Here is a 27,908-nt window from a genome sequence, read left to right as displayed (position 1 = left end):
AGAAGATTAAGGGGAGATCTAATAGAAACTTACAAGATAATACATGGCTTGGAAAGGGTGGATGCTAGGAAATTGTTTCCGTTAGGTGAGGGGACTAGGACCCGTGGACACAGCCTTAGAATTAGAGGGGGTAAATTCAGAACAGAAATGCGGAGACATTTCTTCAGCCAGAGAGTGGTGGGCCTGTGGAATTCATTGCCACAGAGTGCAGTGGAGGCTGGGACGCTAAATGTCTTCAAGGCAGAAATTGATAAATTCTTGATGTCACAAGGAATTAAGGGCTACGGGGAGAATGCGGGTAAGTGGAGTTGAAATGCCCATCAGCCGTGATTGAATGGTGGAGTGGACTCGATGGGCCGAAAGGCCTTACTTCTGCTCCTATGTCTTATGGTCTTATGGTCTAAAGAATAACATCTTGACTTGGGGCTTCCACCTGGTTGTGCTGGTTTCTTTCAAGCAAGCTAGGATCATGGAAAGGATCATGGAATTTCAATTGCAAATTTCAATTGGTCCAAGAGATGGATGGCGCCCACCCATGAAAATGATCACCTCTCCAATTGAATTAATCACTATGGCAAGGTTCTACTGACAGCATCAATGTAAAGGCCCCTCACAGAGGCTTATCAAATTAAAATGTTTTTGTTTCAGCAGACAGATATTAATATGCATCATTTTAAAAGCTTAGAAATATTATATTAAAAACTAATTTACTACAATTGTCCACTGTACATTCATTAATAGTCATTCTGTACACTTTTGAAGTCATTGTTGATAATATTAAACACAAGATGGAAGACTCTCTGAATAGAATAAACTAAAAGCACAATGCTGTGGATGCTAGAGTTCTGAAATAAGAACAAAAAGTGCTGGAGAAATGCAGCAGGTCTGACCGCTTCTATGGAGAAAAAAAAAGTTAATGTTTTCAGGTCAATATAACTCATTAAAGACTGTCATTTTCTAGCTCTCTTCAGTTCCAAAGAATGGTCATAGCATCAGATTTGAAACAGTAACTATGTTTTTTCTGTCCACAGATGAGTTTCTCTAGCACTTTGCGTTTTCTTTTAATCTCTGAATGAAGTGCTTACTTTTGGTCTTAAATTTACTTTCAGGTGCATTACCAAAGCTGCACCTGATTACCAGTTAACCATGTCAAAGAATGTTTTTAATGCAAAAAGCATGCTGGTTGGTTGATGGACTGAATGTGAAATCTTCTGAATAGGTTTAAACAGAAACTTGAGCAAAGGAAAACCCTTCCGAAACCTAACACAATCTTAAGCTCAATTTGTTGATGAATTATTGGTGAAATTCAAACCCCAGCAGCTGGTCATCTTTTTAGTGCAGCTGTGATATTTTTCCAGGGATTGCTGAAAGCAGTGACCAGGAAATAAACTTGAATTCCTCATAACCCTAAGGCAATCCTTGGCATTGACCTGAAACCTAGTTGCTCGTGAGAGAAATATTACTTTCTTATCCAATTTTTTTGACAGTACCCTGCATGCAAAACTGTTTAATAAAGTGTGAGCAATGTGTCCATAAAAGGTTGCAGTCTGCTCTTTTGGAGTGGCAGGAATGGGTCATTTGCCAGAATCATTCACCCTGACATGATCTCAAACTCACTTTATTAGAGCAGGCTGGAAGGGATTGCTTGAACGGCCAGTAAGGCATTTGGCAAGATTTTCAGCAGTGGGAGTCTGTCATAGAGGAATGGGACACTGCAGCACCAAAGGATGAAACTAATATGGAATGAGAATATTCCTCCCACAAAGGCCACATCTTAATGGGTGGCATGATGGCTCAGTGGTTAGCACTGCTGCCTCACAGCACCAGGGACCTGGGTTTAATTCCACCCTTGGGTGACTGTGTAGAGCTTGCACATTCTGCCCGTGTCTGTGTGGGTTTCCCCCAGGTGCTCTGGTTTCCTCCCACAATCCAAAGATGTGCAGGTCAGGTGAATTGGCCAAGCTAAATTGCCCATGGTATTCAGGTATCTGTGGGTTAGGTGCATTAGTCAGGGGTAAATGTAGAGTAATGGGGTCTGGGTGGGTTAATCTTTGAAGGGTCGGTGTGGACTTGTTGGGCCAAATGGCTTTTTTCCATGCTGTAGGGATTCTGTAGGGATTCCAATAATGGAGACCAAATTGGAGCTGGAGGAGATCTCAATCATTCCATTTCCCTCCATTTACAGAATTCTGGATCTTACTGACTACACAGGCCTGCTACCTGAAAGACCGTCTAAATTCAATATCTATCTGAATAGTTAGAAAAAATGGCCACTTTTGTCCAGAGATCTTAAGGAAATGAATTTGTGAACTCAGTACAGAAGGTTTACAGGAGACTATTTGTCCATATTTGAAATAGGATGAAAGAGCTTTGCTTTGTAGAGGGAGATAAGTGGTTTACCAGGAAGCTCTCTGTATTAGAGGGTATGAGCTCTAAGGAGAGGCTAGAAAAACTCAGGTTGATTCCTCTGGTGTGGTGGAGACTGAAGGGAGACTTGACAGAAGTCTATAAAATTTATGAGATGCATGGATATGGTTGATGGTCAGAATCTTTTTCCCAGAGTTGAAATGTCTAATGCTAGGGAGTATGCATTTCAGCTGAGAGGGGGAAAACTCAAAGGAGATATGAGGGGTAAGTTTGTTTTTATGGAGAGTGGTAGGAGTCTGGAACATCTGCCGGGAGTGGTAGTGAAGGCAGAAATGATAGGGGCATCTAAGGCATTTTTAGATGAACACATGGATATGGACGAAAGACAGGCAGAAGGGATTAGTTTCATTGGCCATCACATTCAGCACGACATCGTGGGCTGAGGGGTCCATTCCTGTGCTCTACTGTTCTATGTGCTTTCTGCTTCTGTGGTGAGGATACTGCTTGAGAGAACTGGTGCAAGGTAATGTTGACGTACTGGAAGCATTGTTGCTTTCCCCCTTGTTTTTCTTTGTAATCTTGAGGGAATAATCCCAAGGCTTTACTCATTATATTTGCTTTTAAGGGGTAACTAAATTGGAAATCACTTACGATGCTGCAGCTGCTTTACAATGAACTTTATTTCCAGTGGTAAAAGTATTCCAATGCTCTGAGCCATCCAAAAGAGCTTCATTGGCAATATTCAAGAAGAGTCAATACTTTAATGATTCCATTTATAAAGGATAGAACACCCTTCATATAGTACTCTTCACAACCTCAGGATGTCCCAAATTACTTTTGAAAGGTGGCCGTTGTTGTAATGATGGAAACAGCAGCCAATTTACAAACAAACTCATTTAAACAGCCATCAGCAGATGATCTGTTTTATTTTCTGATCTTGATTGAAGCTGATGAATGTTTAGCCAGGACACCGTAGAGGTTTCCTCTCCTCCTCTTCAAAATAGTGACTTTGGGGCCTTTCACATCCACCAAAGAGAGTACGCAGGCTGATTAGATTGACAGCTTCTCTGCAACTCAGCACCTGCAACAGTGTAGCACTTCCTCAGTATTGATTTTTTTTGTACTTAAGATTGTGCAATGCTACTTGGACCGATCACCTTCTGACTCAAGTAAAGGTGCTACTCTCAGAGCAATGACAGACACTGTGCTCACTGTTTGGGAATGACTGGTTTGTTTTAACATGCAAGTTACTCACAAACATTGCTTGGTGTTTGCTTGAAAGCCTGTGTAAAATTCAGTATCAAACCTGTTAATCTCGTTCTTCTATTCTGGAAAGGAAGGTGAGTCATAATACCAGGAGTCATACCATGATGCTGACTGACTTCATCTGTAATCTGATGTGGCTTTCTTTGCCAGAAACTAACATTGTGTTATTTTATTGAGAGAGAGGAACCTTTTACCTTCTGTTTGCCTTCTGCATCTCAAATAAAAGAAGGAAGCGTATGTCACATATAGACTCAGGGATTGAATGAATCCCTAGAAGAGTGTAAGGGCAGTAGGAGTATATTCAAGAGGGAAATCAGGAGGGCAAAAAGCTGGCATGACATAGCTTTGACAAGAAGTGTTAAGGAGAATCCAAAGAATTTCTACAAATACATTAAGGACAAAAGAGTAACTAAGGAGAGAATAGGTCTCCTTAAACATTAATGGGTCAGGCAGCATCCGAGGAGCAGGAGAGTCAACGTTTCGGGCAAAAGCCCTTCATCAGGAATCTCCAGCATCTGCAGTCCTCACTTTTGTCTCCTTAAATATCAGCAAGGCCATCTATGTGTGAAACTCCAGGAGATGGGGGAGATATTAAACAAGAATTTTGTATCAATGTTTACTGTGGAGAAGGATATGGAAGATAGAAAACTCAGGGAAATAAATAGCAACATCATGAAAAATGTCCAAATTGCAGAGGAGAAAGGGCATCTTAAAACATGTAAAGATGGATAAATCCCTGGGATCTGATCAAGTGTACCCCAGAACTTTGTGGGGAGCTAGGGAAGTGATTGCAGGACTTTTTCCTGAAACATCGACTCTCCTGCTCCTCGGATGCTGCCTAACCAGATGTGCTTTTCCAGCACCACGCTCTGAACTCTAATCTCCAGCATCTGCAGTCCTCACTTTCACCTAATTGATTGCAGGGCCCCTTGCTGAGATATTTGTTTCATTGATAGCCACAGGTGAGGTGCTGGAAGACTGGAGGTTGGCAAACATGGTGTCATTATTTAAGAAAGGTGGTAAGGAAAAGCCAGGGAACTATAGACTGGTGAATGTGATGTCATTGGTGGGCAAGTTGTTGGAGGGGCACGATTTACATATATTTGGAAAGGCAAGGACTAATTGTGGAAAGTCAACATGGCTTTGTGCATGGGAAATCATATTTCACTAACTTAACTGAGTATTGTTTTGAAGAAGTGACAAAGAAGATTGATAAAAGTAGAGCGGTGACCTTGTCTATATGGACACTTCAGTAAGGTATTTGACAAGGTTCTGCATGATCGACTGGATAGCAAGGTAAATCATATGAAATCCAGGGAGAGCTAGCTATTTGGATACAAAATTGGCTCAAAGTTAGGAGTTTTGAATTGAATTTTGAATTGAATTTATTGTCATGTGAACTGAGACACAGAGAAAAGCTTTGTCCTGGGAGCAATACAGGCAGGTCAGAGTTAAGTAGCATAGATAAGTAAATAATACGTAAACAGCAGCAAAAACAAACAAAAACAGGTGTAGGCGAATGCTAAGAGTTTGAGAGTCCATTCAATATTCTAACAACAGTAGGGTAGAAACTGTTACGAAACTGGCTGGGGCGTATATTCAGGCTTCTGTACCTTCTCCCCGATGGTAGACGTTGTAGAAAAACATTGCCAAGGTGTGGTGGATCTTTGAGAATGCTGGTAGTTGATTTCTATAGATGGGAGGTTGGCCTTTGTGATTGTCCAGGCCGAGTTCACCACTCTGTGTAACTGTCTCCGATCTTGAATGGTACAGTTGCTGTACCAGATAGTGGTACATCCAGATAGAATGCTCTTGATGGTGCACCTATAAAAGTTGGCAAGGATACTTGCTGTCATGCCAAATTTCCTCAGCTGCCTGAGGAAGAAGAGATGTTGTTGGGCCTTTGTAACAAGTGCGTCCATATGAAGAGTCCAAGAAAGCTTGTTGTGGATGACCACTCCCAGGAGCTTGACACTCTCCACTCGTTCCACCTCTGTGCTGTTAATGTGTAGGGGAGCATGAGTAACATTCCGTCGAAAGTCATTAATGAGTTCCTTGGTTTTGCCGGCATTGAGAGCTAGGTTGTTCTCAATTTTTCCGGGTCTTCCACCTCTCTTCTGTAGTCTGTTTCGTCGCCATCAGAGATTCGACCAACTATAGTGGTGTCATCAGCAAACTTGTAAATGGCATTAGTCTGGTATTTGGTGATGTAGTCATAGGTATACAGTGAGTGCAGTAGGGGGTTTAGTATGCCCCCTGGGGTGTCCAGTGTTGAGTGTTAGTGAGGATGAAATATTGTCCCCAATCTTCATTGATTGTTACCTTTGGTCAGGAAACTTAGGATTCGGTTGCAGAGAGTGGAGCTTAGTTCAAGATCACTAAGTTTAGTAATCAGTCTCGAGGGGATAACAGTGACTACAGTTCAGCCTTCAACAATGAGTAGGATTCTTATGTAGCTGTTCTTGGTGTCAAGATGTTTTATGGCAGAGTGAAGGGCAAGTGTTATGGCATCTGACATGGATGTGTTGGTCTGATAGGCAAATTGGAGTTGGTCAAGATTAGTGGGGAGACTGAAGTTGATTAATGCCATGACCAGCCTTTCAAAGCGTTTCATGACTACCGAAGTTAGGGTCACTGGGTGGGAGTCATTGAGACATGCTGCATGAGCCTTCTTAGGCAGAGGGATGATGTTGGCCCTCTTGAAACAGGCAGGGACAGTAGCCTCCTGCAGGGAGATGTTGAAGATGTCTGAGAAGGCCTCTGCAGGTTGATCTGCGCATGCCCTGAGTGCACGGCCTGGTACTCTGTCTGGTGCCATCATTTTCTTTGGATTCACATGAATGAAAACTGATCTGACCTCTAATGCAGTAACTGTTTGGATACTTAGAGGGTGGTGTTGGAGGATTGTTTTTTAGATGGAGGCCTGTGACCAGCAGTGTGTCGCAAGGATCTGTGCTGAGTCCACTGCTTTTTGTCATTTATGTAAATGATTTCAATGTGAATATAGGAGGTATGGTTAGTAAGATTGCTAATGACACCAAAATTGATGGTGTGGTGCACAGCAAATAAGGTTACTTCAGAGTACAGCAGGCACTTGGTCAGATGGGCCATTTGGTCAAGAAGTGGCAGATGGAGTTTAATTTAAAGAATGGTTGAGAGCTGACATTCACAGAGGTTAATAAATCATGAGGGGTATGGATAGGGTTAATGGTATGACTGGAATTCAAGACTGGGGGCACATTTTTAAGGTGAGAGGAGAAAGATTTTTAAAAAGACATATGGCGCAAATATTTCTACAGAGGGAGTTTTGCATCAGGATTGAGCTTCCTCAGGAAGTGGTGGATGTGGGCACAAATACAACATTTAAAAGACAAGGTTTGTGTTAAGATTTGTAGCTTGGATGCAGGTTGCTGTGGTTGTGGGTATGTTCGAGCTGTGAAGTTGATTTGTAGGCTTTGTCTCCCTTGTATGGTGACATCTTCAGTGCTTTGGAGATTCCTGTGAAGCGCTGTGGTACTGAGTCTTCTGGAATTTAAGACAGTTGCATAACTTGATGAATAGGAAAGGTTTGGAAGGATATGGGCCGGGAGCAGGCAGGTGGGACTAGTTTAGTTTGGGATTATGGACTGCTTTCTTCCTGTATGATTATACGAGAAGTGCTGCATTTTAGTAATCGTGGCAGGACTTATATACTTCATGGTATGGTTCAGGGGAGTGTAGCCAAACAAAGAGACCTAGAGATGCGCTTCATACTTTCTTGAAAGTGGAGCTGCAGGTAGACAGGGTTGTGAAGAAGGTGTTTGGTGTGTTTGCCTTTATTGGTCCGTGCATTCAGTGTAGGAGTTGGGATGTCATGTTACGGCTGTACTGGACATTGTGTAGGCCACTTTTGGGATACTGCATTCAGTTCTGGTCTCCCTGCTAATAAAAGATGTTGTGATACTTTAAAGGCTGCACAAAAGATTTACAAGTATATTGCCAGGTTTGGAAGGTTTGACCTATAGTGAGAGGCTGAACAAGCTGGGTTATTTTCCCTGGAGTGTCTGAGGTTGAGGGGTGACCTTATAGAAGTTTATAAAATCATGAGGGGTATGGATAAGGTAAATAGCCAAGGTCTTTTCCCCATGGTAAGAGAGGAGAAAGTGAGGTCTGCAGATGCTGGAGATCAAAGTTGAAACTTTATTGCTGGAACAGCACAGCAGGTCAGGCAGCATCCAGGGAACAGGAGATTCGACGTTTCGGGCACAGGCCCTTCTTCAGGAATGAGCAGAGAGTGTTCAGCAGGAGAAGATAAAAGGTAGGGAGGAGGGACTTGGAGGAGGGGAGTTGGAAATGTGATAGGTGGAAAGAGGTCAAGGTGAGGGTGATAGGTCGGAGTAGGGTGGAGGCGGAGAGGTCAAGAAGAAGACTGCAGGTCAGGAAGGCGGTGCCGGGCTGGAAGGATCCGGAACTACACTGCAACTACACTGGCCCCGCCCCCCATCTTTTTCTTCGCTACATTGATGACTGTATCGGCGCTACCTCGTGCTCCCACGAGGAGGTTGAACAGTTCATCCACTACACCAACACCTTCCACCCCGACCTCAAATTCACCTGGACAGTCTCGGACTCCTCCCTCCCCTTCCTAGACCTTTCTGTTTCTATCTCAGGCGACCGAATCAACACGGACATCTACTACAAACCTACCGACTCCCACAGCTACCTGGACTACACCTCCTCCCATCCTGCCCCCTGTAAAAACGCCATCCCATTCTCCCAATTCCTTCGTCTCCGCCGCATCTGCTCCCAGGAGGACCAGTTCAAAATACGTACAACACAGATGGCCTCCTTCTTCAAGGACCGCAATTTCCCCCCCGACGTGGTCGACGGTGCCCTCCACCGCATCTCCTCCACTTCCCGCTCCTCCGCCCTTGAGCCCCGCCCCTCCAACCGCCACCAGGACAGAACCCCACTGGTCCTCACCTACCACCCCACCAATCTCCATGTACAGCGCATCATCCGCCGTCACTTCCGCCACCTCCAAACAGACCCCAGCACCAAGGATATATTTCCCTCCCCTCCCCTATCAGCTTTCCGTAGAGACCACTCCCTCCGCGACTCCCTTGTCAGATCCACACCCCCCACCGACCCAACCACCACTCCCGGCACCTTCCCTTGCAACCGCAGGAGGTGCAACACTTGCGCCCACACCTCCCCCCTCACTTCTCTCCAAGGCCCCAAGGGAAACTTCCATATCCGCCACAGATTCACCTGCACCTCCACCCACATCATCTACTGCATCCGCTGCAGCCGGTGTGGCCTCCTCTATATTGGGGAGACAGGCCGCCTACTTGCGGAGCGATTCAGGGAGCACCTCTGGGCCACCCGGACGAACCAACCCAACCAACCTGTGGCACAGCATTTCAACTCCCCCTCCCACTCCACCGAGGATATGCAGGTCATTGGACTCATCCACCGCCAAACCACAACAACCCGACGGTCGGAGGAGGAGCGTCTTATCTTCCGACTGGGAACCCTCCAACCGCAGGGGATGAACTTGGACTTCACCAGCTTCTTCATCCCCCCTCCCCCCACCTTGTCTCAGCCGGATCCTTCCAGCCCGGCACCGCCTTCCTGACCTGCAGTCTTCTTCTTGACCTCTCCGCCTCCACCCTACTCCGACCTATCACCCTCACCTTGACCTCTTTCCACCTATCACATTTCCAACTCCCCTCCTCCAAGTCCCTCCTCCCTACCTTTTATCTTCTCCTGCTGAACACTCTCTGCTCATTCCTGAAGAAGGGCCTGTGCCCGAAACGTCGAATCTCCTGTTCCTTGGATGCTGCCTGACCTGCTGTGCTGTTCCAGCAATAAAGTTTCAACCCATGGTAAGAGAGTCCAACAGGTTTAAGGTGAGAAGGGAAAGACTTAAGAGATCTAAGACAACGTTTTCACGCAGAGGTAGGGTGTGTATGAAAAGAGCTGCCAGAGGAAATAGTGAAGCCTGATACAATTATAACATTTAAAAGGCATCTGGATGGGCATGTGAATAGGAAGGGTTTAGAGGGATGTGAGCCAAATGCTGGCAAATGATCCGAGATTAACTTAGGATATGTGGTCGACATGGACGAGTTGGGCTGAAGGGTCTGTTCGCCTGCTGTAAATTCCTATGACTCTGTAATTGTGAAGATGTATTTTCAAAGTTGACTTTGGAAGATGTGTTCCAATTAGCCATTAGGATCACCACAGGCTCCAAGGGCTGAATGGCTGCCTACGCCTAATTCTTATTAACCACTAAAATAGAACTTCCTGGGCCATTGTCCTGAACCATTGTACAGAAATATCCACCCCACAGCTGAATCACATTTCTGACAACGATCTTTTATGCTGTCAATAGTCATTGTGATAAATTTAGTTTTTCTTTCTCATAATGGTTAAGTGAAACGTTCCCCAAGTATTCAGGTTGTTGGTGAGTCCAATAGCTTTGATTCAGTCTACAGAGTTTACTAAACCATCCATGCAATCCTACATTCTTCATGCCAGATAGATCATTTGCCAATTTGCCTTGTGTTGTGTAATACAACAAAGACCATGTTTATTGTCAACACTGCTGCTGGGTGGCAGAGCATCTGCACATGTGCACAAGCAAAGCATAACAGTGGCATGGGAATGCTAAGCAACAGGATGACAACTGCCTGGAACATAGATGGGTACTGTCCATATAGACACCAGAAGGGCAGAGACAGACTTCTGAGCATCAGCTCCCTGTCACTGAAATCAACGGACATTTTGCTATCTGCTTCCTTTCCATCCAGCTTGCAATTCACAAGGACTTGCACCCTCCAAAGCAACAGCTCACAGTTCATCATTCTAGCAAATTTGTTGTGGAAAGGCCAAGTGCATTATTAAACAATATTTCAATCAGAAATCCACAACACTGAAATCAGAATTTTAAAAATTATGAAAATAAAGCATTGAGTGCAGCTCAGTTTCCTGTTGTCAGGAGGGAATTATTGACATGACACCTTTTCTAGTCATTAGGGTTTTGCAATTAAATGCCAGTGCTCAAAATATTTCATTGTAACTGTGTTCTTCACAGGAAATACACATTTGGAAGTTCCACTGATCTTTGATATAAGGCTTTGGGAAATGCAGGGTTGAAACTTTATTGCTGGAACAGCACAGCAGGTCAGGCAGCATCCAGGGAACAGGAGATTCGACGTTTCGGGCACAGGCCCTTCTTCAGGAATGAGCAGAGAGTGTTCAGCAGGAGAAGATAAAAGGTAGGGAGGAGGGACTTGGAGGAGGGGCATTGGAAATGTGATAGGTGGAAAGAGGTCAAGGTGAGGGTGATAGGTCGGAGTAGGATGGAGGCGGAGAGGTCAAGAAGACGACTGCAGGTCAGGAAGGCGGTGCCGGGCTGGAGGGATTCGGCTGAGACAAGGTGGGGGGAGGGGGGATGAAGAAACTGGTGAAGTCCAAGTTCATCCCCTGTGGTTGGAGGGTTCCCAGTCGGAAGATAAGACGCTCCTCCTCCGACCGTCGCGTTGTTGTGGTTTGGCGGTGGATGAGTCCAATGACCTGCATATCCTCGGTGGAGTGGGAGGGGGAGTTGAAATGCTGTGCTACAGGGTGGTTGGGTTGGTTCGTCTGGGTGGCCCAGAGGTGCTCTCTGAATCGCTCCGCAAGTAGGCGGCCTGTCTCCCCAATATAGGGGAGGCCACACCGGCTGCAGCGGATGCAGTAGATGATGTGGGTGGAGGTGCAGGTGAATCTGTGGCGGATATGGAAGTTTCCTTTGGGGCCTTGGAGAGAAGTGAGGGGGGAGGTGTGGGCGCAAGTGTTGCACCTCCTGCGGTGAGGTGAGGACCAGTGGGGTTCTGTCCTGGTGGCGGTTGGAGGGGCGGGGCTCAAGGGCGGAGGAGCGGGAAGTGGAGGAGATGCGGTGGGGCCAGTGTAGTTGCGGAACTACACTGCAACTACACTGGCCCCACCCCCCATCCTTTCCTTCGCTACATTGATGACTGTATCGGCGCTACCTCGTGCTCCCACGAGGAGGTTGAACAGTTCATCCACTACACTAACACCTTCCACCCCGACCTCAAATTCACCTGGACAGTCTCGGACTCCTCCCTCCCCTTCCTAGACCTTTCTGTTTCTATCTCAGGCGACCGAATCAACACGGACATCTACTACAAACCAACCGACTCCCACAGCTACCTGGACTACACCTCCTCCCATCCTGCCCCCTGTAAAAACGCCATCCCATTCTCCCAATTCCTTCGTCTCCGCCGCATCTGTTCCCAGGAGGACCAGTTCAAAATACGTACAACACAGATGGCCTCCTTCTTCAAGGACCGCAATTTCCCCCCCGACGTGGTCGACGGTGCCCTCCACCGCATCTCCTCCACTTCCCGCTCCTCCGCCCTTGAGCCCCGCCCCTCCAACCGCCACCAGGACAGAACCCCACTGGTCCTCACCTACCACCCCACCAATCTCCATGTACAGCGCATCATCCGCCGTCACTTCCGCCACCTCCAAACAGACCCCAGCACCAAGGATATATTTCCCTCCCCTCCCCTATCAGCTTTCCGTAGAGACCACTCCCTCCGCGACTCCCTTGTCAGATCCACACCCCCCACCGACCCAACCTCCACTCCCGGCACCTTCCCTTGCAACCGCAGGAGGTGCAACACTTGCGCCCACACCTCCCCCCTCACTTCTCTCCAAGGCCCCAAAGGAAACTTCCATATCCGCCACAGATTCACCTGCACCTCCACCCACATCATCTACTGCATCCGCTGCAGCCGGTGTGGCCTCCTCTATATTGGGGAGACAGGCCGCCTACTTGCGGAGCGATTCAGAGAGCACCTCTGGGCCACCCGGACGAACCAACCCAACCACCCTGTAGCACAGCATTTCAACTCCCCCTCCCACTCCACCGAGGATATGCAGGTCATTGGACTCATCCACTGCCAAACCACAACAACGCGACGGTCGGAGGAGGAGCGTCTTATCTTCCGACTGGGAACCCTCCAACCACAGGGGATGAACTTGGACTTCACCAGTTTCTTCATCCCCCCTCCCCCCACCTTGTCTCAGCCGAATCCCTCCAGCCCGGCACCGCCTTCCTGACCTGCAGTCTTCTTCTTGACCTCTCCGCCTCCATCCTACTCCGACCTATCACCCTCACCTTGACCTCTTTCCACCTATCACATTTCCAACGCCCCTCCTCCCTACCTTTTATCTTCTCCTGCTGAACACTCTCTGCTCATTCCTGAAGAAGGGCCTGTGCCCGAAACGTCGAATCTCCTGTTCCCTGGATGCTGCCTGACCTGCTGTGCTGTTCCAGCAATAAAGTTTCAACTTTGATCTCCAGCATCTGCAGACCTCACTTTCTCCTTTGGGAAATGCATACATAATAAAACTGTAGATTTAGTTGTCTGCTTGTTTGCAAGTGCTGATGTCAGCTATGTACGCACAGATGTATCCTGGAGAGGGCAATGGTTCAGGACCAGCAGATGAGCACAGTCCTGCCCAGCGAGCTGTCTAATAAGAATTAGGAGGAGTAGGCCATTCGGCCCTTTGAGCCTGTTGTGATCCTAATGGCTAATTAGAACATTTCCTCCAAAGTCACAGTTGAAAATAATTCTTCACAGGCATCATCTGCATATGCACCCATGGCCATCCTTGCATTGATAACACACATTCCTGTCAAACCATTTCATGAACATTGACACCTCTGACTGCAACTATTAGCCTACAATGAACTGGAGGTGGGATGGGACTTTGAACAAGATTTATGGTAAATTGTTTCCTGTAAGATAGACTGTCTATTTTAAACAACAGTCAATAATCAGCAGTCTATTTACTCAGTAAACTGCGCCTCTATGCATTACAGCAAAGTATCCCAATAAAAGCAAAATTATTTCTCCCAGGGATTACAATGAGTGGAATATAGTTAACTAATACAAATTCCAAAGGCACGACCAATACTAGATACATAAGGTTGAATCTTACAGTTTTTTGGCTAAGTGCAAGTCACGTTGAATTTGTTAGACGCCTCATGTACTTACGTAAGGTATGACTTGATTGGTTAGCATGCAATATGATACTTTTCACTGTAACTTGGTACATGTGACAATAATAAATCAAATCAATATCCACCCCACCTTACCATGGGCTGTAGCCTGAACAATTAGCTGCTCACTGGATATCCCAGAATCAGCTGGTATCCTTGGTTTAGGCACTATATTTAAAAGGCTGTTGCATATCCAAACACTGTCAGTTCAGAGTTGCCTTGCTGACAATTTCCCTGGCCTTGGCAATTTGGGGAAATCTTCACCCTCGCTTTGTAGGCAGTGCCCTGGAACTCCTGCTGTACATGTCAGACAGCCCACATTGCTCTGACCTTTATAAGAGTCTGAGCTCAAGACTTAACTGTCAAGAAAGTTAGTCAATCACCTTTAGTTTGGTTGGGACTTTGGTCACAATACTCATTCTTTATTAAGAAGAAATTTATACTCCGTTGATAAATGGATCTGAGTTTGACACCCCAGGAAATCCAGTCCCGAGAGTTGAAACTATTTGTGTCTGTGTGTATATGTGTTTGATTGGCAGCTCTATTTCAGATTGAGATAAGTCCTTGAATTCCCAATTGTTTTTCATGGATCTTCAAAGGGTTTCGGAAATCTATCTCTGTCTTACTGCAATCTAGCTGTCCTTCAGAAACTGTCAGAAAGTGAGGATTAGACAGAACAAATGAAGGAGGGATAACATAAAATTCCTGATTTTGCTCAATGAAAGTAACTGCATTTTCCTACTCAAGGAGAAGTAGTTAAGGCAAATATCGTCTTTCTGTTTTTCCTACTATTTATACTATTGGGTATAGGATCGTTTAGTATAAAAATAAACATAATTCTGAGTTTTATGACTAGAGCCTTTGTGACAAAAGCAGTAAAGGGATGCTCAACATTTAGAGTGTACAAGTTAGCCTTTGACTGGAGATTGGTAGTCAATTGTTTTTCCCCACAAGATAGGAGGACGTGGGGTTAGAGGATGAGGAACTTTACCATCATTTTTTTATAATTTGTTCAAAGCATGTGAACAATATTGTCAAAATCAACATTTAGTGCCCATCTCTAACTTCCCTTCAGATGGCGCTGGGATGTGCCTTCTTGAACCCTTAGCACTGTCAGAGATGGAGGGAGGACATTCCAGGATTTTGACCCAGTGACAGTAAAGAAATGGCAATATAGTTCCAATTCAGGATGGCGTATGTTTTGGAGGGGAACCCGCGGGATGTGGTCTTCCCATGTACCTGCTGTGCCTGTCCACCTCACTGATCGAGGTCTGTGTTTGAAAGGTGCTGTCAAAGAAGCTCAGAGATATTGTAATGTATCTTGTTGCACATCATTGCTGTGGCGTACTGTGTGTGTGGAGGGAGTAAATGTCCAACGTGACAGATAGGGTACCAAGTTAGTTAATGAGGGAGTCACAGAGGGAATGTTCTCTGCAGAATGCTGAAAAGGGTGGGGAGGAAAATATATCTCTGGTGGTGGGGTCTGACTCTAGGTGGCGGAGGATGATACATTGTATCTGGTGGAAGGTGAGGACCAGTGGAATTCTGTCCATTTTGAGGTTGGAGGGTTGATGTTCAGGAGTAAAGGTGTGGGAAGTGGAGGAGATGCACTGGAGGGCATTTTTGACTCTCTGGAAGGTGAAATTGCAGTCTTTCAAGTAGGACATGCAAGTCCTGGGCCACCTCTACCGCCAAATCTGAGCCACCCTGACGCCTGGAGGAAGAACGCCTCATCTTCCAACTTGGGACCCTCCAACCACACAGCATCAACATCAACTTCACCAGTTTCTTCATCTCTCCACCTCCCCCAACCCACCTTATCCCACATCCAACCCTCCAAATCAGCACCAGCCTCTTGATCTGTCCTACCTGTCCGACTTCCTTTCCACCTCTCCACTCCACCCTCCACTTCAACCTGTCACAATCACCCCCACCTTCATCTACCTATCACATTCCCAGCTACCCTGCCCCACCCATTTATCTCTCAGCACCGTTGTCCCCTACCTCCCACATTCCTGATGAAAATCTCCTGCTCGAAATGTTGACCCTCCTGCTCATCAGTTACTGCCTGGCCAGCTGTGTTTTTCCAGCATCACACTTTTTGATTCTGATCTCCAGCATCTGCAATCCTTACTGTCTCCTCCTTGAGGCAACACTCTGTTAAATGCTGCTTTGATGACAAACGGTTATTCTCATCTCAATGCTGGAACTCCGTCCTTTTGTCTATGCTTGAACTAAGGTTCGAACTGGGATCTGGAGTTGAGCGGACCAAGTTGAGCATTGGTGAGCAGGATAATACTGTTCAAGTGTCACATGATAGCCTTGCCGATGAGTGTTTGGCCAAGTTGGATTATCCTGCCTTTTGTGTATAAACATACCTGGGTAATTTTCCACATGGTCAAGTATATGCTTGTGTTGTAGTTGCAGTCACATAGCTTAAAGAGAGACTTGGCTAGTTCTGGAGCACAAGTCTTTTGTACAATTGCCAGAATATTGTCAGGGACCGTAGCATTTGCGGAATGCAGTGTCTTCAGCCTTTTCTTTTTACTTCATACAGAATGAACCTAATTGGTTGAAGACCAGCAGGCATGATGCTGGGGATCATGGGTGGAAGCCTTGATGAATCATACACATGGTATTTCTTGCTGAAGGTGACTGTTTCAGTAACATGCCAGTTTCTGCATTATTAAGGATAGGAACATTTGTGGAGCTTCCTCCTCTAGTTAAATATTAGATTGCCCACAACTATTCAGGACTGAATGTGGCAAGACTGCAGGTCAGATTTGTTGGTTGTTGGCATAATAAGCTGCGTCTACTGTTTAGCACGGATGCAGTCCTGTTTTGTACATCCGTTTGTTGGCATGTCATATTCTAGGTGTGTCATCTGCTGATCCTTATCGAATCAGAGTTGGTCCCCTGGCATGATAATGGCAGAGCGAATAATATGCTGATCTATGGGGTTACAGATTGCAGTTGAATGCATTTTTGCTGTTATCAATGGTCCACAGTGCCTCATGGGTGCTAGTTTTGAGTTGCTGGATCTATTCTGAATCAATTGCAGTCAGCAAAAAGGGTAGTGCTGTACAATGCAATGGATTCTAACCCATGTTAAACTGGAGCTTGTTTAAACATGATTGTGCAGTGGCCACTTCTCAGCAATTTTACCATGAAAATATTGTGACTTGTAGATTGTTGAGATGGCAATCAAATAGTATTATTCCTTCCTTTAGTTTTTCTTGCACCATCTATTTGGTGGACTCATTTTCGCAATAGAATATTTTCTTGGTTTTCTTTTTAAATCTAAATTAAGCAGTTTTTTTTATACAAAGAAAGGGAACAGCAACTGTCTAAAAACAAATTCAGTACTGCTGATTATCAGGAGAAGAGTGAAGCAGAACTGAGGTACTAAACTATGTGGTAAATTAATCTGCAATGTGGTATCCTTTCAGTGCTAAACATTGTTAGCAAACTGTTTATTGTTGTTACGTATGCTTGATTCAAGATAATTCAATCTTTATAAATTAAAATGCATTTTTTCTGTTTCTAGCTTGCATTTTTGTATTATTATGCTGGATAATTTCTGTAAGTCAGGATGTTGCTTGCCATGGCTCACTAGATAGTGGTCTTTGCCTGAGTAGGACGATGTGAGTTCAAATTCCATTTCAGATATCTGACCACAAAATCTAATCTGACACTTGCAGTGTCACACTGACAGAATGCTGCATTGTCAGGTGTGCTGCCTTTTAACTGCCTTGTCTACCCCACCAAGTGGATTCAGTTGACCTCACTGCCATTATATTGAATAAGTGCATGATGCTGTGGTCAAAATTTCTCCATCATAGCACCTTGAAAGTGGAGTCGCAGGTAGATAGGATAGTGAAAATGGTGTTTGATATGCTTTCATTTATTAGTCAGAGTACTGAGGACAGGAGTTGGGAGGTCATGTTGTGGCTGTACAGGACATTGGTTAGGCCACTGTTGGAATATTGCATGCAATTCTGGTCTCCTTCCTATCGGAAAGATGTTGTGAAACTTGAAAGGGTTCAGAAAAAATTTACAAGGATGTTGCCAGCGTTGGAGGATCTGAGCTACAGGGAAAGGCTAAACAGGCTTGGGCTGTTTTCTCTGGAGCATTGGAGGCTGAGGGGTGACCTTATAGAAGTTTACAAAATTACGAAGGGCATGGATAGTCTAAATAGGCAAAGTCTTTTCCCTGGTGTTGGGGAGTCCAGAACTAGAGGGCATAGGTTTAGGGTGAGGGGGAAAGATATAAAAGAGACCTAAGGGGCAACTTTTTCACGCAGAGGGTGGTACATGTATGGAATGAGCTGTCAGAAGTGGTGGAGGCTGGTACAATTGCAACATTTAAGAGGCATTTGGATGGGTATATGAATAGGAAGGGTTTGGAGGGATATGGGTCGGGTGCTGGCAGGTGGGACTAGATTGGGTTGGGATATCTGGTCGGCATGGATGGCTTGGACCGAAGGGTCTGTTTCCATGCTGTACATCTCTATGACTCTGTGTGATGATTATACTACTGCTTGTGGGATCTCACTGCATGCACAAGTCACATGGAAATGTGACTTCAGATATGGGTTCCTACGCACCTATTGTGCTGAATTTTGTGCTTCAGGGATTTAAATATTATGCAATAATAACTTATTGGCTGTGCAAACCAGGAAAGACTCCTGTATGCACATGTTCACAAATGGTACCCACAGTGAACCAAGCAGTATTACTAGTGCTAATACACACAACAATGTCTTTAGCATCCTCAAGTGTCCATGTCACCACTTCTAAATTTATGAATGATAACAAACAGAGGGAATAGTCAATACTGAGGAGGGCTGGAAGAAATATATAAATTTTGCAGAATGCGTAAGCAGTCTGCCAATGAAATTCATCACCATGATTGTGAGGCATTACAATTAGTAGGAAGAGGAGAGATGTCACTAATTTCTTAGAAGTTCCCAGTCTAGGTGAGATGGACGAATAAAGGGGATCTCTGAGTACAGGTACATCAATCAATAAAAGACCATGCTGTGCGTGAAATAAAAAGCAAATTAAGTGTTGGATTTTATTTCTTCTGCAGGGATAGAATGGAAAAGTAACTTTTATGCTAAACCTGCATTGAATTTTAGTTGGACTTGCCCAAAACGTCAATTTTATTGCTCCTCGGATGCTGCCTGAACTGCTGTGCTCTTCCAGCATCACTGATCCAGAATCTGGTTTCCAGCATCTGCAGTCATTGTTTTTACCTACAAATAAATTACTGCATAATGTACTGGTTGTCATATTATGAAAAGGGTCTACTGAAAAGTTACAAATAATTGATTAGTAGTATACAACATAAACACTGCTGAAAAGAGATACATGGTTGAAGCACTGCATGGGTAGATATCATGAAAGGATTAACAAGCTGGGTCTCCTTTCTTGAAAACAGAAAGCTGAAGAGTGACCAAATGGAGGTCTTAAAATTCTAAAGGGATTTTATAGAATGGATACAGACATGCTGTTTCCTCTGTGGAAAAGATCAGGACCAGAGGCCATCAATATAAAATAGTCTCCAAGAGATAATTAATAAGAAGGTTCTTTGTCCAGTGAGTAGTGAGAATATAGAACTCATTAACATAGTGAGTGATTGAAATTAATAGTATCAATACATTTAAGGGGAAATGAGGAAAGCACATGAGAGAGAAGAGAATAGACGGTTATGATGGTAAAAGATGTGAGGAGGCTTGACCGTAACACCATAAGGAATAGGAACTGAAGCAGTCCACTCAGCCATTGAGTCTGCAATGTCATCCCAAGAGAGATTGGCTTATCTGATTATCCTCAACTCCACATTCTTGTCTTATCTCCATAACCCTTGATTGCTTTACTGATGAAAATACCTGTCTGTCTCAGCCTTGAATATATTTAGTGACCCAGCTTTTATGTCATAAAGAATGCTACAGATTCACTACCCTCTGAGAGAAGAATTTCCTCCTTATCTCTGCCTTAAACATTGACTCCCTTATTCTGAGATTATGTCCTCTGGTCTTAGACTCTCCCACAAGGGCAAACAATCTTTCTGCACTTACCCTGCCAAGTCCCCTAAAACGCTTACGCTTATCAACAAAATCACATCTTATTCTTCTAAATTCCAATGACTGCAAGCCGAATCTGCATTCTCTCCTCCACATCTGCAAACAACCTAGTGAACTTTCTCTGAACTGCCTCTGATGCCAGTACATCTTTCTTTAGGTTAGGGGTTCAAAACTGTTCAGATATTCCAGATGTGGTCTGACTAGTGCTTTGTATAATTTTAGCAAGACCCCCCCCCAAATTTTTATCCCATTCTATTTCAAATAAAGACCAACAGTCAATTTCCCTACTAACTGTGTATGCTATTGAATGTTTATGCTAACTTTTTAAGTGTCGTACAGCATAAAGAGCTGCTTAGGGCTAGTGGTTTGGTTTATTGCTGAACAGCCTGTTTCTATTCTGTAAATCTTTGTAATTCTAAGTAACATTGTTCCTTATGAGCACACATTAACAAAAATGGACTGATTGTGGCCTGTACAAAGTTTTGAAGTCATTACTTCTAAGTACGAAAGCCTATAAAATTTGTCTGGTTTGGCATTTGGAATAGCGAATGAAAAACCTTGCTTGGAAAAAATGGGAACAGACAATTGAGTTTTAGAAAGCATAAATTTGAAAATGATCAGCACGGATGACAAGTGAGTCACTTTTTCATGCATTTTTAATGAGGGTGGTTAAAAAAATTCTCATTTTTCTTCAGAGGAAACAGATGAGTTCATGGATCCCGTGAAAACACCTACTGGTCTTGTCGGAGTGGAAGCAGCTTCTCTCCCAGTCCCCCTGCAGCCCACTACCTTGCACAACATCTCTCTCAAACATCTGGGAACAGAAATCCAGTAAGTGTTTTTGATACCACAGTACTTTTCAGCAGGGCTGTATAGGATGTGCAGAGGGTTATGGTCTGGAATATGTTACCTGAAAGGATGGTGGAAGAAGATTGAGCAGTAACTTACAAAAGGTGTCGGGCACATATTTGATCATAGAACCTGCAGTGTGGAAGCAGGCCACTCAGACCACCAGGTCCACAACCACCCTCCGAAGAGTATCCCAGTCAGATGCACCCTGCTAACCTATCTCTGTAACCCTAATCCCTCCTAACCTGCACATCCCTGGACACTACAGGGCAATTTAGAATGGCCAATCCACCTAACTTGTGCATCTTTGGAGTGTGGGAACAAACCACAGCACCCACAGAAAACCCATGTAGACATGGGGAGAATGAGCAAACTCCACACAGATACAGGGAGAACGTGCAAACACCACACAGACAGTCACCTGGGGGTGGAATCGAACCCATGTCCCTGGCAGCACTGCTAACCCACTGAGCATCGTTCTGCATTGAGAAATGTTGTTAGGACTCTGGGAAAAGGGGTGTTGTGGAATGGGACAAATTCGGCAGCTCTGTTAAAGAGTCAGATAAGGTGCAATGAGCCACAAAAATAACTTTGCTCTGTGCTATCTAATTTGGCATTTCTAGGATTGGTGAAAGTGTATTGTGCCTGGGGGGAGTTTTCAGCCTTGCATTCCCTGTCCTCTCTAGCCCCCCCCTTCTGCCCTCACAATGGCCATGTGAACTTTTTTTTAATTCATCAGGGATGCTGCATTAACAAACAAGCATACACATGGGCACCGACACACCTGCATACAGAAAAAACAAAAGGTTCCTTGAGTAACAATAGGCAGAGCATGCTGTATTTATAATGAAAGACTATCATCTGCAGAGTAGCTCAATGAGGAAAATCCTCACAAAAAAGAGAACCACTGAGCAGCAATGAAATGGAGAGGGTTAATTTAGATAAACTTGAAACTAGGTGGAGCATGTTTATAGATGCATATTTTGGAGCCACTTTTAATTATATTTATGCTGCTAATTCGCAACATGCAAATCCTCTAAACTGGTGGGGTTAGCAGACTGTGAAAGTAGTTTAAACAGACCTTATGTGAATAATGCCTTTGGTTTTACTTTAGTCCCAGTCATAATCTAATTTTCTTTTTACCAATATTAACAGAACAAGGAGAAAGCTGAACCTAAATATTAATGAAAACAATGATTAAAGGCATGGAGAATTGTTTGATAATTGAATGTTCAAAGCGTTAGTTTATAAAGGGAACACAGTGGAGGAGCTGTTAAGCATTTGGACCACCTGGAGAATTTGTTTAATATTCAGAAAAGCACCCACTTCAAGACCGTGGGACTATTGCATAAGAGAGGTAATGTTCCTCAGGAGCGGGGTGGGGGGGGGGGAGGAGAAATGAAGTCGAAGTCCTAGCTTCAGCCACTGCTATCAATAACTATTCAACAGGAGAGAATAAGCTGAAATCTCCTGGGACTAGCCTAAGTGGTCATTGGAGAAATGGCGCATGGACAGAGGAGAGCTTCTGTTTCAATCACAGATTCTGTCACATTTGCACTTGCTGTCCCTCCAATCATAGATTCTCTCTCTGTGGCTTGTACTGCTCTTTCTGATACAGAATCTCTGATTGGCAGAGTTAGAGTCTGTGATTGGAAAAGCAGCTCCATGGCTCCTGCACTCACTGCTCCTCCAATCACAACATTACAGTCAGTCCTTATGCAGGGCAACTTGTCAGTTTGATTGACAATTGTCATTGTTTTGGGAAAAATAGAAAACGGAGTTGCTGAGAGTGGCCAAGTCCTTTAGGTACCTTCATGGCTCATTAGCTGACTTAAAATTAGAAAAAGTCAAAACAATGGCACTTTAAAAAAGGATGGACAATAGGCGGCACACTTGCGGAGGTGGGTACTGCAGATGCTGGACATTACAGTCAAGATTAAAGTGGTGCTGGAAAAACACAGCAGGTCAGGCAGCATCCGAGGAGCAGGAAAATCGACCATTTCTGGCAAAAGCCCTTCATCAGGAATGAGGCTGGGAGCCTTGGGGGTGGAGAGATAAATGTGGGGGGGGTGGGTGGGGCTGGGGATAAGGTAGCTGAGAGTGCAATAGGTGGATGGAGGTGGGGGTAATGGTGATAAGTCGGAGAGGAGGCTGGAGCAGATAGGTGGGAAGGAAGAAGGACAGGTCATGAGGATGGTGCTGAGCTGGAAGGGTGAAACTGGGGTAAGGTGGGCGGCAGGGAAATGAGGAAACTGATGAAGTCCACATTGATGCCCTGGGGTTTGAGGGTTCCGAGATGGAAGATAAGGCGTTCTTCCTCCAGGCAACAGGTGGTGAGGGAGTGGCGATGACCGAGGCCCAGGAGCTGCATGTTCTCGGCAGAGTGGGTCATTCCATCTCCATCAACGATGACCGACTCAACACGAACATTTTTTACAAATCCACTGACTCCCACAGCTACCTGGATTATACCTCCTCCCACCCTACCTTCTGCAAAAATGCTGTCCTGTATTCCCAATTCCTCCCCTCTGCCACATCTGCTCCCAGGAGGACCAGTTCCACCACAGAACACACCAGATGGCCTCCTCCTTTAAAGACCGCAATTTCCCTTCCCACATGGTTGAAGATGCCCTACAACATATCTCATCCACGTCCCACACCTCCGCCCTCGAACCCCACCTCTCTAACCTCAACAAGGACAGAACCCCCTGGTCCTCATCTTCCACCCTACTAACCTCTGCATAAATCACATCATCCGCCACCACCTTCAAACAGACCCCACCACCAGGGATATATTTCCCTCCCACCCCTATCCGCTTGCCACAAAGACCGTTCCCTCCATGACTACCTGGTCAGGTCTACGCCCCCCAACAACCCACCCTCTCCTCCTGGCACCCTCCCCTGCTACCGTAGGAATTGCAAAACCTGCACCCACACCTCCCCCCTCAACTCCATCCAAGGCCCCAAAGGAGCCTTCCACATCCATTAAAATTTCACCTGCACTTCCACACATTTCATTTATTGTATCCGTTGCTCCCAATGCGGTCTCCTCTACATTGGGGAGACCGTATGTCTTCTTGCAGAGCGCTATAGAGAACATCTCCGGGACACCCGCACCAATCAACCACACCGCCCTGTGGCCGAACATTTCAACTCTCCCTCCCACTATGCGGAGGACATGCAAGTCCTGAACCTCCTCCGTCGCCACTCCCTCACTATCCGACGCCTGGACGAAGAACACCTCACCTTCCACCTCGGGACCCTCCAACCCTGTGGCATCAATGTGGACTTCACCAGTTTCCTCATTTTCCCCCCATAACCTTACCCCAGTTCTAACCTTCCAGCTCTGCACCATCCTGATGACCTGTCCCACCTGTCAATTTTCCTTCCCACTTATCCACTCCACCCTCCCCTCTGACCTATCACTTTTACCTCCACCTCCATCCACCTATTGCACTCTCAGCTACCTTCTCCCCAGCCACATTCCCCTCCCATTTATCTCTCCACCCCCCAAAACTCCCAGCCTCATTCCTAGTGAAGGGTTTTTGCCTGAAACGGTTAATTTTCCTGTTCCTCGGATGCTGCCTGACCTGTGCTTTTCCAGCACCACTGTAATCTTGACAATATGTGGTACATGGTCAGTGCAGGAGAGAGAGAGAAAAAGAAACCCAAACTGCTAACTGACACAGCAATGAATCTGCACAGTTACTGCCTTGCTGTTTGAATTCACGTATCTCCGCGCATTGAAGTGCATCTAGGAAAACTTAGCAAACAGTGAAATTCACAACTGACCTTAGAGGAACCTGTGTGGGAGAGCTCACAGCACAGGAACAGATAAGTGAATAGTTGTTATGTATAGCCTTGCTCTAAGTCTACAATAGTGAGTAGAGTGGGTTCTTTCTTGTTTGCATGTTATAGTGAGATCTGTCTCTTGGTTAAATTTTAAAAATATAAACCATAAATATTAAGTTAGCCTGGAACACTTTTTTTACAGCAATAAGATGGTGCTATCTTCTGGGTCTGTAGATTGTGAACGAGCAAAGATGGCATTTAGTAGTGTGATGTGCTCTTCCTGTTGGATGTGGGAGTTTAAGGAAAGTTTACATGCTAATGATGGTTGTGTCTGCAGGAAGTGTCTTTGGTTGCGAATCCTATCAGATCGAATAGATCGGTTGGAGTGACCGTAAGAGGCAACGAGGAGTTTACAAGAGTGAGGGGGTATGATTGATCACAATTATAGGAAAGGAAAAAAGTGTAGATGCAGTCAGATAGATGGTTTAACTCCAGGAAAGGTAGGAGAGGTAGGCAGGTAATGTAGAAGTCTTTTGTGGCTATCCCCACTTCAAATATGTTGAAGTTTCTGGTATCATGACAGGCCCTAATGTAATGAGGGGTACATCAGGTTCCAAGCGATTGACTGTGATAGGGGAATCTCTAGTCAGAGGCACAGACAGATGTTTCTGCAGCCAGCAGCGAAAAATCAGAATGGTGTCTTGCCTCCCTGCTACCAGGATCAAGGATGCCTCACACAGGGTGCAGAATGTTTTCAAAGGGGACAGGGACCAGCAGGAGGTCATTGTACACATTGGAACCAACAACATAGGAAGGGAAAAGGATGAGATTCTGTACGGAGAATATAGAAAGTTAGTCAGGAATTTAAAAAGGAGGGTAGTAAAATATGGATGGGACCCAGGGAGATAGTGAGGAAAGAGATCAATCTGAGACTGGTACACTTGGGAAAGGGAGCAAGTCAAGCAGTCAGGGCAGGAAGGAACAAAGTAGAGAACAAGATAGGACTAATAAATTAAATTGCATTTACTTCAATGCAAGAGGCCTAAGAGGTAAAGCAGATGAACTCAGGGCATGATTAGGAATATGGGACTGGGATATCGTTGGGAATTGCAGAGACGTGGCTCAGAGATGGGCAGGACTGGTAGCCCAACTTTCCAGGATACAAATGCTGTAGGAAGGATTGAAAGGGGCAAGAGAGGATAGTGTTTTTGATAAGGGATAGCATTATGGCTGTACTTAGGGAATACAACCAGGGAATTTATTTCGCTGGAACTGAGAAAAAAGAAAGGGATGATCACCTTATTGGGATTGTATTACAGACCCCCCCCCAATAGTCAGTGGGAAATTGAGAAACAAATTGGCAAAGAGATTTCAATTATCTGTAAGAATAATAGGGTGGTTATGGTAGGGGATTTTAACACTCCAAACATAGACTGGGACTGCCATAGTGTTAAGGAGAGGAAGTATTAAGTTTAAATGGAGAGGAATTTGTTTAGTGTGTACAAGACAATTTTCTGATTCAGTATGTGGATGTACCTACTAGAGAAGGTGCAAAACCTGACCTACTCTTGGGAAATATGGCAGGGCAGGTGACTGAGGTGTCAGTGGGGGAGCACTTTGGGGCCAGCGACCATAATTCTATTAGTTTTAAAATAGTGATGGAAAAGGATAGACCAGATTTAAAAGTTGACGTTTTAAATTGGAGGAAGGCTAATTTTGACAGTTTTAGGCAAGAACTTTCAAAAGCTAAATAGGGGCAGATGTTCACAGGTAAAGGGACGGCTGGAAAATGGGAAGCCTCCAGAAGTGAGATAATGAGACTCCAAAGAAAGTATATTCCTGTCAGGGTGAAAGGCAAAGCTGGTAGGTATAGGGAATGCTGGATGACTAAAGAAATTGAGGGTTTGGTTAAGAAAAAGAAGGAAGCATAAGTTAGGTATAGACAGGGGAGATCAAGTGAATCCTTAGAATAGTATAAAGGCAGTAGAGGTATACTTAAGAGGGAAATCAGGAGGGCAAAAAGGGCACATGAGATAACTTTGGCGAATAGAGTTAAAGAGACTCCAAAGGGTTTTTACAAATACATTAAGGACAAAAGGATAGCTAGGGAGAGAATAGGGCCCCTCAAAGATCAGCAAGGCGGCCTTTGTGTGGAGCCGCAAGAGATGGGTGGATACTAAACAAGTATTTTGCATCAGCGTTTACTGTGGAGAAAGACATGGGAGATATGGAATGTGGGGAAATAGATGGTGACATTTTGAAAAATGTCCATATTACAGAGGAGGAGGTGCTGGATATCTTGAATTGCATAAAAGTGGATAAATCCCCAGGGCCTGATCAGGTGCACTGTAGAACTCTGTGGGAAGGTAAGGAAGTGATTGCTGGGCTCGTTGCTGAGATATTTGTATTGTCGATAGTCACAGGTGAGGTGCTGGAAGACTGGAGACTGGCTAACGTGGTACCACTATTTAGGAAAGGTGGTAAGGACAAACCTTGGAACTGTAAACCAGTGAGCCTGACATCTGTGGGGGGTGGGCACGTTGTTGGAGGGAATCCTAAGGGACAAGATTTTCATGTATTTGCAAAGGCAAGGACTGATTAGGGATAGTGTGTGGGAAAAATGTGTGTCTCACAAACTTGATTGAGTTTTTTTTGAAGAAGTAACAATGAGGATTGATAAGGGCAGAGTGGTTGACGGGATCTATATGGACTTCATTAAGGTGTTTGACAAGATTCCCCATGGGAGACTGGTTAGCAAGGTTAGATTCATGGAATACACAGAGAACTAGCCATTTGGATACAGATGCATGAGTAGATGGGGAGCAGAGGGATACAGACGCTTAGGAATTGGGCGATTGGTTTAGACAATGGATTTGGATCGGCTCAGGCTTGGAGGGCTGAAGGGCCTGTTTCTGGGCTGTAAATTTTCATTGTTCTTCTTTTGTTCTTTGGAATTGGCTTGAAGGTAGAATACAGAGGGTGGTGGTGGAGGCTCGTGACCATTGGAGTGCCACAAGGATCAGTGCTGGGTCCACTACTTTTCATCATTTATATAAATGATTTTTGGATGTGAACAAAGGAGGCATTGTTAGTAACTTTGCAAAATTGGAGGTGTAGTGGACAGTAAAGAAGGTTACCACAGAGTACCACAGGATCTTGGTCAAATGGGCCATTGGGCTGAGGAGTGGCAGATGGAGTTTAATTTAGATAAATGTGAGGTGCTGCATTTTGGAAAAACAAATCTGAGCAGGATTTAAACACTTAATGGTAACGTCCCAGGAAGTGTTGCTGAATAAAGACACCTTGGAGTTCAGGTTCATAGTTCCTTGAAAGAAGAGTCGCAGTTAGATAGGATAGTGAAGAAGACATTTGGTATGCTTTTCTTTATTGGTCAGAGTATTGAGTACTGGAGTTGGGATGTATAGGATGTTGATAGGCCACTGTTGGAATATTGCATGCAATTCTGGTCTCCTTCCTATTGGAAG

The 27,908-nt window shown here is 44.9% G+C and overlaps 1 protein-coding gene across 1 annotated transcript in view; it reads left to right on the top strand.

Annotated features, from left to right (window-relative positions):
* The window catches only part of tbc1d2 (TBC1 domain family, member 2), a 79,376-nt gene that overhangs the window by 13,632 nt on the left and 37,836 nt on the right, over positions 1-27,908 (top strand). The window contains exon 4 of the mRNA XM_043716388.2: positions 20,478-20,613. Coding sequence (XP_043572323.1) covers positions 20,478-20,613 — 136 coding nt within the window. The remainder of the gene's footprint in view (positions 1-20,477; positions 20,614-27,908) is intronic.

The sequence above is a fragment of the Chiloscyllium plagiosum genome, unplaced genomic scaffold (genome assembly GCF_037043375.1).
Source record: "Chiloscyllium plagiosum isolate Xiang-an unplaced genomic scaffold, Cpla_swu_hap1 HiC_scaffold_2, whole genome shotgun sequence".
Lineage (NCBI taxonomy): Eukaryota > Metazoa > Chordata > Chondrichthyes > Orectolobiformes > Hemiscylliidae > Chiloscyllium > Chiloscyllium plagiosum.
Note: the sequence above shows the minus strand (reverse complement) of the source record. Positions and strands in the feature narration are given on the sequence as shown.